Source organism: Drosophila mojavensis, unplaced genomic scaffold (assembly GCF_018153725.1).
Source record: "Drosophila mojavensis isolate 15081-1352.22 unplaced genomic scaffold, ASM1815372v1 contig_108, whole genome shotgun sequence".
Taxonomy (NCBI): domain Eukaryota; kingdom Metazoa; phylum Arthropoda; class Insecta; order Diptera; family Drosophilidae; genus Drosophila; species Drosophila mojavensis.
Window position 1 is genome coordinate 925,165 of NW_025318636.1, and position 12,264 is coordinate 937,428.

Here is a 12,264-nt window from a genome sequence, read left to right on the forward strand (position 1 = left end):
GACGGTTAACTCATCGTCACACCTGACGGCTACCACATCGTCTCTCTTAGACGGCTACCACATCGTCTCTCTTAGACGGCTACCACATCGTCTCTCTTAGACGGCTACCACATCGTCTCTCTTAGACGGATAACTCATCGTCACACTTGACGGATAACTCATCGTCGCACCTGACGGATAACTCATCGTCAAACATGACGGATAACTCATTGTCTAACCGTTATTCCTCTTTTGTCATTTGCTTTGCATCATGCATTGTCTATGTAGCAACACAGTCTCGTCACTATGAAGTTTTACAACATCGCAAAGAAGCATCGCAACATTGTGTCAGACTGACTGACGCAACAGTGCACCAATACATTGCTATATCATCAACATTTCACTTTCATGTTGTTATCATAACATACTCCTGTTAATCTCATGTTAATTACATAAATCTAACACGGCCTTCCTGACGATTACACGTCCTCGTGTATACAGTTAAAAACTCATCTCATTTTTAATCAAAATAAGTTAACTCGATTACATACTTTCATCATCCAATATAACATATTCGCACCATTTAAACATTTACATTTGCTCTCATCAATATTATCAAAATAAATCTTTCTGTTCATTGCCCACATAATCATTACTTTATCTCATTACACATTTCCTAATGTCTTCAAATGTTGGTGAACGCATATAAACTCAACCATTTCACTTCTATTTTCACTTTTATCTCACGTCAATGTTACACCATCAAATAGCAGTGTTACGGGATATCTCATCTACATTCTCAAAGTACAACGTACTTTCCGCAACCACTCGCCCATTTGGCTCTCCATCGAACGTCAGTTTGGCAAGATATCGCTCAAATTCAGTAGCTCGTACTCTTCTGCACAAACCCGATCATTTGGCTTTCCATTTACCACAGTTAAACAGGCTCTTGCCGCCACTCTGCGACGATATATACCACATATATCAAGATCTTTCACTAGATTAACTGTCCGCCATGAACAATGTCAACCTTCACCAGCGTGACTATTGACAACTGAACCTAGCCCCTGTGTATGATGTTCTCCACACCTTCTAGGTGGCAGAGGTAACCTCTTAACCAGCGTCTTTTTCACCGTGGTCAATGTCGTCAAATATTTCTGTTTCGATTTGCTTATCTGGTAATGCTAGTAAAAACTCATGCGAATACTTATATTTTCTCTTGTTTGTTAATGATTTCAACATGTAACGGTCACCTTTTAGCAATTCAGTAACTACAAATGGTCCCTTAAATTTGGGATCCAGTTTTGTCTGATGCCGCTCTTCGTTTTTTATCAAAACGTAATCACCAATTTTGTATTTCTTAATTTTTGCCTTATTTTTATCTACTCTATTTTTGTCATACTCGGCATTCCTGACCATATTTTCCTTAGCTAGAACTCTCGCATCACTACGATCAATTTTCGTTTCTCCACCGATAGGTAGCATGCCCAGAGGCCTTGCTGCCCTACCAATTAATAACTCTAATGGATTAAAGTTAGTTACACTATTGGTTGTGCAATTCATGACTAACTGTACTTCTTGCCATAATCGTGAACTTGTTTCTACTGCTGTCAACATACTTTTCATAGTATTCATCACGCGCTCCACTTGTCCATTAGCTCTACTAGCGCTTGTTGCTATCAAATGCAAATCTATTTTATTACTTGAGCAAAAATCTTTAAAGCCACTACTTGCAAAGCTTCTGCCCTGATCTGCAATAATACGATAAGGTGCTCCAAAAAGTATTACAGTCGACTTTACGGCTTCAATGCAATTATTTGTGTCTAGGTTTAACGTGTGATGTAAATGGACAAACTTAGTAAATGCATCTACCTGAACAACGAAATATTCTTTTACATCATTTTTGAAACTCAACTTGCCGCTATTATCTATGTGTATAGTATGCCAAGGTATTTCAACTTTAGGAATGGGATGCATTTCCATTTGTATTTTTCCGGACGAAGGTTTAGCCAATTTGCACGTTATACAATTTTCTACGAATTTCCTTAAATATTTCGTCATATTTTTAAACCAGTATTGCTCAAAAACCTTGTCTAGAGTTTTCTGCCAACCCAAGTGCATTATTGCTTCATGCACATGATTAATTACGGACCATCTAAAGGCATTGGGAATCACATGAAGACAACGTGTTTTGCTATTTCGTTGAATAATGCGATACAACAACCCGGCTCTAATTTCATATGTTTTTAAAACATCATTTTGAGTTTCCCCAGCATTTAATTGGTTCATTATTTCCATTATATCTGAATCGCGTTGCTGCCCCGCCAATAGCCAATTATCTGTAATTTCTGCTAAATCAACACGAACTTCTTCTACTTTTTTTGTAATTTATCTTCTGTGGGCAAAGGATTTCGGGACAGAAAATCTACATGAACCATTTGTCATTTTTCGAACATTTGCATGACAATACTTATACATTCGATTATCTTTAAGCGACTTTATCAAATATCTGTCGCCATCTAAAACTTCTACCACCAAAAATGTACTAGAGATCCGCGCCTAGGAACACACACACCTGAGCACCACAATCACGCTCCGAAAGTCTTACAAAGACAGTCCCACCACAAGAGAAACCATCCAACAAACAAAGTCCCATAACACCGACCGCAGCACAGCCGCCGCCCACCGCGCAGCCAGCAGAGCGCGTGCATTCGCCACCGTATGCGTACACAAAAATGCGCAGAATAACCAGACCAACAGCCCAAGGAGCCAAGGGCATCTCGCAGTCGAGCAGTCTCGACCCGAGTACTCTCACTTGTTTCATATAGCCTTTTGTGCAAAGCTATCTTTAACCAAGGAAAAATACACCAGAATCAAAGATAATTGGAAAGCTCTCACCTCGGATCGGTATACTTATCTTCGATTCATCTACCACACGTATATCAGCTACAGTCGCACATCAATTTTCAGCATCAACGTTTGCCACGTCAGCGTTAAATTTTCGTAGAATGACAAATTCGGTTTTGTAGGCCCAAAATCGTACGCCACTGCTCCTCCGAGAACGTAGGAGGTGGTGCCGATCCCACTTCTGATGTTGGGGCGTTGCGTTTCTCATTCTGATTTTCCATCATAGCTGCGCGTAACAACGAATTACCGGTGTGTCGTTAAACTCTTTTTAATGCTCTTTCTCGTTCAATAGCCATTGACCAAGTGTGACTCCCCTTCTAATTTCGAAAGTTCTAATCATGGTCGCATATTCTTGTTCATCGAAAGCACAGCGACCCTGCTGCGAACGACATGACTAGCCGTCTCGCTCTTACCCAGCGATACCCGGGACTACGTTCAGCAACAGCTATTGTTGTCTCTCCCTTAGTGACAGTGCATCCTTTAATTGCACCACAATACTAAATCAATCGATTAACACGATATCAAGATACATATCTAATTGCAATTTCAACAGTTTAATATCGCACTGACCTGACATATATATATGTATATATATATATATATATATATATATATATATATTTATATATAAGTCTGCACGCATAGCATCAAGCATTCCAGCCTTATACACGCGCTCATTTGTATGTGTGTATGTATGTACACATAAATGCGTACTCTAGCATATTCTAAGAATCTCGCTGCGATTGACTTGTCTTTGCATTGTTTTTATACCCTGAACCCATTTTCAATGGGAAATCAGGGTATAATGGTTTTGTTGAAATGTATGTAACAGGCAGAAGGAGGCGTGGCAGACCCCACAAAGTATATATATTCTTGATCAGGGCGACGAGCTGAGTTGATTTGGCTCTGTCCGTTTGTCTGTCCGTCTGTCCGTCTGTCCGTATGTATGAACGCGTCGATTTCAGAAGATATAAGAGCTAGAGACTTCAAATTTTTTTTTATAATGTCCGTAATTACAGCGCGCATATCAAGTTTATCATTAAAAATTGATAACTCATCCCGATCTTTTTTTATCGATAAAAACCCATATCGAAAACCAGTTATAAAATTATATCTTCTACACCTTTATTGCTAGAGTCTCCAAATTTTTAATGTATGCTTATATGCAATTTATACAATTTCGGTTTTTGTTAAAATTTACCCCTCACCCTTAAATTCACCCCCTCACCCTCACTTTTGTAAAAAGCGTATTTCAAATACTAGAGACTTGTGCTTTGGCAATTCCATGCATATCCATGTTATAGTCATAATCTAATAATAATAAGTTTCATGAAGATCGTACGTCCACAAAAAAAGTTATTAAGCAATTAAATTCTCATAGTAAGCGCTCACTGCCGCCCATGCGTGTTTATGCTTGTGTGTGTATATGTATGTAATTGTTTGTGTATGTGTGTGTGTGTTTATGTATGCCTGTGTGTGCGTGCGTGCGTGTGTGTGTGCGTGTTTCTTGTGTAAGCTGAAAGACGCGAAAAATTATTGAAATAGCTATTACTCCAAGGGTTCAGGGGATCTCGTAGTCGAGTAGTCTCGACTAGAGCTTTCTTACTTGTTGAATTTCCAGTCGCTACACTGGCTTTTCTTTGCTAATTACTGTTGTTTGAGCCGATGCGGTGGTGCTGTAGGCAGAAGCGCCGGCGAACTTTATTTTAGTTATTTTGACAAACAAGTTATTTGGCTTGGGTGCGAGCTCAAATCCCGCGGAAAACTTTTTTTGTAAATTGCAAATTTTTGTTAATTTAGCTTCTTTTATATTTTTTAAATTTGATAAAAATGTTTTATTCCGCATTATTAAGCTTATTTATATGTGTTGGGCCAAATTCACTTATCATATTGTTAACTTGAATTTTATACCTATATTTTTACATTTGGGTTCACCCTAATTACTCTATCTCTCTTGCGTGGTGATTTCTTATTACTTGCATTAATTCGCCTAGCTCTAAGCAAGCTGCGCTTGCTCATACGTTTGTACTTTTAGTGTATATCAAGAACTCTACGAATAAACGTTGCACCTACGATGCGCTGAATTTCATATACGGCTCATTTGTTTAGTTAGAACAGCATCCCCATACTCTGAACTCATGCTAGACAGAAAAACGCTTCTGATCTTACATTTTGGCGCCCAACGTGGGGCCTTGCTGTTCAAGTTCCGTGCAACGCATTTAGAGTTATAATTTGGCTTATGTACAGACATATTCTGTATACATACTTCTGTGCATAAGTGGGATATATCAGCATACAAGCTATTAGTTGTGCATGCACTCGCTTGCCTTGCTATTCGCACCGGTCACTCACTTTGGTTGACTTCGCTGTCGCTCTGCGACCCCCGCCGTCGCATCACCGAGTCATCTTCTTCGTTTCGTCATTCTCTCGCAGCAAAGCAGCTTCTGCTTTGCAATCTTCGTCACTTCGCTACCCCTACGATCCCCCCGCGATCGCAGCAGCAAGTTATCGACAGTGCGCTTGTTATCATATTCGTCAGTTTGGATAAATCATATTCGTCAAATTATAAATACATAAGTGCAGTTAATCACAAACGCAGTTATACAAACGCATCAACTGCACTGAAAGTCGACGCTGGAATTACTCTTCTTTTGCTTAATATTGTATGCGCTCAGTTGAGTGAAATAAAATCCTAAAGTTGTTGATCAAATCATGTCTCTAGAGAGCCTTAAAGCACAGCGCGCGAATACTCGCCGGAATATTAGCCGAATTCGTAATGTTGTCGATCCCCAACTAAGAGAAGGGAAATCTGCACCAGTTCAAGCTGAATTAAAGTGTCGCTTGGAAATTTTGGAAGCTTACTTTAAGCAAGCAATGGTATTGCAGACTCAAATTGAAAAGGAATGTTCGACCGATACAGGACGCACCGAATTGGAGGAACTGTATGTAGAAATAAAAGTTTGTATTACAGAGCAACTCACGGAGGATATACACGAATCAACATTCGCTGCGGTATCTGGGCCCACATTCTTATCGTCGGCCAAGCTGCCCAGACTTGCGTTACCTACATTTGATGGCAATTATGCGGACTACAAGAATTTTAGTGCGCTATTCAACCAAATGGTGGATCAACAGAACAGCTTATCAACCATCGAGAAGTTTAATCAACTGATCAGCTGCTTAAAGGGACCAGCATTAGAAACGGTAAAGGCATTTCAGATCACACCTGAAAACTACCGAAAGGCACTTGAGCGCTTGAATCAACGCTACGACAATCCAACATTAGTGTTCTTGGACAATATCTCGTCGTTATTTATGCTCAAGAGTGTATCAAAGTCAAACAGCCAAGAAATTCGAAGTTTGATTGACAACTCTACAGCATTGTACAACTCGCTAAAATCATTAGGCAACGAGGCACAAATCGCACAGGCAATGTTAATAGCCATTGTTATGGATAAGATGGACATGGAAACTAAGCGCAAATGGAACGAATCATTGGATTATTCCAAGTTGCCTACGTGGGATTTATGTGTACAGGTAGTTGAGAGGCATTGCCAATATTTGGAATCATGCGGTAAGTCCGAATCGAGCCAGGCCCGTACAGCGACTGCTAGCAAACCACGAAGCCAGACAACCACGCGACATGGTTTGTCTTTTAATTGTTCAACTCACTCATGTCCTCTTTGTCTTAGCTCAGAGCATCGAGTCTCACGTTGCAGTCGACTTCAAGAGATGTCGGTTGCAGAGCGCTATGAAGCAGCGAAACGACATGGACTGTGCCTAAACTGTCTTGGCAAGGGCCACCAGGCATCCAAGTGTCCTTCTACTCAACGATGTCGATGTTGCTCGAGACTTCATCACAGCTTACTACATCGAGAGGCAGCTGTGAGTAGATCGACAACTATGTTGCCCAGCGGCTCGAATTCAAATGATGTGGTGACACATACACACACCAATCGAACAGACCAAGTCATTCTAGCAACGGCCATCGTTGAGGTCATGGATGCATCTGGAAACTACAGGATCGGTCGTGCTCTATTGGATTCTTGCTCACAGGTGAACTTCATCTCAGAACAGTTCGCACAAGCACTACGCTTGCCAAAGGTCAAACGGCACATGCGAATCTGCAGCGTTGGTGAGTCACACACATACATCAAGTTTGGCACTTCGGCCACAATCAAATCACGCTTGGAGGATTTCAAGATGCCCATTGATTTCTGCGTAACGTCACACATTGCCTATCAGCCGGAATCGGACATCGACACTTCATCATGGAACATACCGAAGAACACACCTTTAGCTGATGAGAAGTTTCACAAAACTCGTCATATCGATTTACTTATTGGCGCCGAAACATTTTTTGAAATTCTTGCAGTGGGACAAATCAAATTGGGTCCCAACCTTCCTATGCTTCAGAAAACGTTACTTGGATGGATTGTGTCTGGACGCTATAATGGAGGACAGCAACAGACACACTGCTACTCGCTCTCACAGGAGGAGTCAATAAACAACAATTTGGAACGACTCTGGCGTATCGAAGATTTGAGTAAACCAATCGACAAGTTCACACCTGAGCAACTGCAGTGCGAACAAATGTTTACTCGCTCTGTACGCCAACAAGCAGATGGTAGAATTATTGTTCGGCTACCATTCAAGGATGATCCACGACATCTAGGATCTTCATACGAGTCTGCTAAGCTGAGATTCGAGTCACTGGAACGGCGCTTAAATCGCAATCCCGAGTTAAAGGCAGCATACATAGCATTTCTGCGCGAATATGAAGATTTAAATCATATGAGTTTGGTACACTCACCAAGGCTTGACGAGCCACATAATTACATACCACATCACTGCGTCTTCAAGCCAAATAGCACTTCAACGAAGCTCAGAGTTGTCTTCGATGCCTCAAATCGAACTTCATCGCAACAATCACTCAATGATTTGCTAATGGTTGGACCGACTATTCAGACTGATCTATATACGCTTCTGCTACGCTTTCGAACGTACAAATATGCACTGACTGCAGATGTTGTGAAAATGTTCAGGCAAGTATTGGTGGACTATCGTGACCGCAAGTTCCAATCCATTCTTTGGAGAGATTCAACAGACAAACCACTACGGACATATTCACTAAACACAGTCACTTATGGTACGGCCTCAGCACCATATCTCGCCATACGCAGTATGAAATATTTGGCTGATCTACATATGCAAACTCACAAATTGGGATCACAAGCTATAAATTCATCATTCTACGTGGATGACTTTCTTTGTGGGCATGACACAGCAGAAGGCCTGCAACAACTCAAGGCAGAGGTCATCGAAGTACTTGGCAAGGGCAAATTTGAATTAGCAAAATGGCATTCGAATCATCCGGACTTTGTCGACGACAGCACGATCAAAGATTTGAATTTAGAAGATGGCTCAGTTACTAGCACATTAGGCTTAGCATGGAACCAACGTCTGGATGTGTTGCTATTTGCCTTTCGACCCAAATGCTCCGTTGATGCAATCACCAAGAGGACAATTTTATCTGTGGCATCTTCACTTTTTGATCCATTGGGATTGGTAGCGCCAATCATTGTGACAGCAAAGATCATTCTACAGGAACTGTGGATAGTCAAATTACAATGGGATGAGTCTGTGCCGCAAAACCTTTATTTAGCTTGGAAATCGTTTGCTGCATCACTTACTTCACTGGAGTCGCTGAAAATACCTCGATTCTGTATGCAGCCGAACACCAAGGAGTTGCAGTTGCATGGGTTCTGTGACGCTTCCATACGTGCATATGGATGCTGCATTTACGCACGCACAGTTGCAGCGGACGGCGAGGTTCAAGTTCACCTGATCACGTCAAAGTGCAGAGTAGCACCAACTCGTAAGTTATCGCTACCAAAACTGGAACTCGCTGCTTCTCACCTACTGGCCCAACTCTACGTGAAAATCAAGGGGATTTTCACATCGAAACAAACCTATCTGTGGAGCGACTCGTCGATAGTTCTTCATTGGATACAGCAACATTCGTCGACACTATCAACCTTTGTTGGAAACCGCGTTTCTGACATACAAGAAGCTACGCCGGACTGTCAATGGAGACATGTCCCAACTAAATTGAATCCCGCCGATCTGGTCTCGAGGGGGTGTACACCCATCGAATTAAACGAATCAATCTGGTTTATGGGGCCGGCGTATCTAAAGCAGAGCTCAAACACTTGGCCAAGAGACAAACATCATGAACCAGATCCTGAGATTGTAGCACTTGAGATGCGCAAGTCAGCTTTCAAGGCTACGACGGATATCAATTATCTACTCGACACACTCAGAAACATAAGTTCGCATCGTCGTTGTTTGCGAATTGTTGCTTGGATGCTGCGCTTTATACACGCGCTTCGGAAACCCGTTGAGCTGTCTACGCCCTCGCTATCACCTCAAGAGCTACAGCGTGCATTTAATTGCATTATTTGGAATCTGCAGCAGCAACACTTCGCAGATGAAATTCACGCTTTGAACAAAAATAGGCAAATATCAAGTCATATAAAATTTCTAAATCCATTTTTACAGATTACAGACGGATATCAACTATTGAAGGTTGGCGGCCGTCTCGAATTGGCAAATGCACCGGAGGTTCAGAAACATCCAATCATACTTCCCAGCAAAGATGATTTTGTTCGTCACTACGTGCAGTTTCTTCATGTGCAACACTATCATGCTGGCTCAAAGGCACTTGTCGCACTAATTCGTCTGCAATTCTGGATCGTAAATGCTCGAGACCTGGCTCGCTCTATTGTCAGAAGGTGCGTGCACTGTGTGCGCTACAAGCCAAAGTTGCAACAGCAACTCATGGGAAATCTGCCTGTAGAGCGATTGACGCCATCGAGACCTTTCGCTCACTGTGGAGTTGACTTTTGTGGACCAGTCAACGTCTATCTCCGCATTCAGGGCAAGGCTCCTCGCAAGGCCTACATTGCCATATTTGTATGCTTCGCCACCAAGGCTGTGCATATCGAAGTGGTATCTGACCTTTCAACGGATGCTTTCTTAGCCGCGTTGAGGCGCATGATTGCACGACGAGGATTGCCTGTGGATATATTTTGCGACAATGCCACGAATTTCACTGGAGCAAGCAATCAATTAAAGGAACTGCGAACCTACTTCTTCAAGCAAGAAAATCAACAGTCAATTATTAGTTTTTGCACAAATGAATTCATAAACTTTCGTTTCATCCCACCCAGAGCACCACACTTTGGTGGCCTCTGGGAAGCCGCAGTTAAAAGCGCCAAGGGGCTTATGACGCGCAGCCTTATGAACGCCCGCTGCACGTTTGAGGAATTGGCCACAATCACAGCAGAAGTAGAAGCCATCCTCAACTCACGCCCACTCACACCACTATCATCAGATCCAAGCGACTTGGGTGCTCTGACACCTGGTCACTTTCTAGTTGGAGACTCCCTGCGAGCATTGCCTACACACAATATAGAAGATGAACAGTTGAAATCTTTGGATCGCTGGCGTTTGATAACTGGTATCAAACAATATTTTTGGCGACGCTGGTTGACAGACTACTTCAACGAGCTGAACGTGCGCCACAAGTGGACCAAACCATCACCCAGTATCTCTATCGGGGACATGGTTCTCATACATGAAGACAACGTACCTTCTCAGAAGTGGATAATGGGTCGCATTACAGCTACAATTCCTGGACGAGATCAACGAGTACGAGTGGTAGATGTCCGCACTACCAAAGGCATAATCCGGAGACCAGTTCACAAAATAGCGATTCTTCCTGTCTCTTGAAAGACTGCGTCATTCAATGGGGCCGGGATGTTGGGCCAAATTCACTTATCATATTGTTAACTTGAATTTTATACCTATATTTTTACATTTGGGTTCACCCTAATTACTCTATCTCTCTTGCGTGGTGATTTCTTATTACTTGCATTAATTCGCCTAGCTCTAAGCAAGCTGCGCTTGCTCATACGTTTGTACTTTTAGTGTATATCAAGAACTCTACGAATAAACGTTGCACCTACGATGCGCTGAATTTCATATACGGCTCATTTGTTTAGTTAGAACAGCATCCCCATACTCTGAACTCATGCTAGACAGAAAAACGCTTCTGATCTTACAATATGTACAAATACATAAATAGATGGCTGACGCATATAAATATCGCAATTCGGGCAATGTAAATGCTGATTGCCACGCCCTTAGTGGCCGTAGACTGCTCATTTTTAACCAGTTTTTAGAACGAGCAACCGGTAACCTAAATGCATAATTTGAATTCTTACGCTCAAAAAATGTGAAAATGACAGATTATTTTTCGTTATGCCACGCCCCTAAAGGGGCGTTAAAATTATTTTTAAGGCATCGATAGAGGAGGCTACCAGTAACTCAACTATCCAAATTTGAAGCTTCTAGCTCTTAAACTGTAGGAGATATAAAAATTTTTGCGGTTTGCCACGCCTCCTATGGGCGGACATATATCTACCACAGCTCGTTGGACTTGCATGGTAGACCCGCGTATATATACCAAAATTTAAGTTCTTTAGCAACAATAGTGCTTCAAATATTGCAGAATTGGTAAAATCACTATATCTTCAGATTCGATTTGCCACGCCCCTGGTAGGCGTAAATATAAAATTATTTCACCCATCTTTATTGAATCGAAACATCAGCTTACGTGCAAAATTTCAGCATTTTAGACTTACTACTTTGGGAGATACAGTTTTATCCGATTTGCCACGCCCCCGATGAGCGGAGATATATCCGCCATAGCTCGTTATCTTGGGTGGTCGACGCGGACCTATTAACATATTAATTACATATTAAATTTCAGCTTCCTAGCTTTTCACTTAACATGATTTCTGGTATATCGGAAAATGCATTTTCAGATTTTTCACGCCCCTAGTGGGCGGATCGGGAAAATTTTAACACTTTATAAATCGAAGATATCTTCAAGTATGTGTTCCAAATTTCAATTCTCTAGCATCAATAGTATCAAAATAGACTGCGTTAATACGGACAGACGGACGGACAGACAGACGGACAGAGCCAAATCGACACAGTTCGTCGCCCTGATCAAGAATATATATACTTTGTGGGGTCTGCCACGCCTCCTTCTGCCTGTTACATACATTTCAACAAAACCATTATACCCTGATTTCCCATTTTCAATGGGTTCAGGGTATTAATATGGTCTTAAAAAAGTAGTTTCCTGCGAGCACCATGGTATGGAAATGTATGTTTGCCAAAGGATTAGGAAAACTGCATTTCATTGATGGGATCGTTAATGCTGAAAATACATTAATATTTTAAAACCAGAACTGAAAGTTTTCAGCATCGCGCACAGCCAAGCGAACCAAAAATGGCTGGAATCAA

The 12,264-nt window shown here is 41.7% G+C and overlaps 2 protein-coding genes across 2 annotated transcripts; both read left to right on the plus strand.

Annotated features, from left to right (window-relative positions):
* Positions 1-5,760: 5,760 nt before the first annotated feature.
* Positions 5,761-6,670, plus strand: LOC116804732. The gene is made up of 2 exons (XM_044009056.1): positions 5,761-6,460; positions 6,579-6,670. The coding sequence occupies exons 1-2, from the start codon at positions 5,761-5,763 to the stop codon at positions 6,668-6,670; spliced, it is 792 nt and encodes a 263-aa protein (XP_043864991.1).
* Positions 6,671-6,789: 119 nt separating this feature from the next.
* On the plus strand, positions 6,790-10,680 carry LOC122757290. The gene has a single exon (XM_044009091.1). It carries the CDS (start codon positions 6,790-6,792, stop codon positions 10,678-10,680), a length of 3,891 nt encoding a protein of 1,296 aa, XP_043865026.1.
* Positions 10,681-12,264: the final 1,584 nt, after the last annotated feature.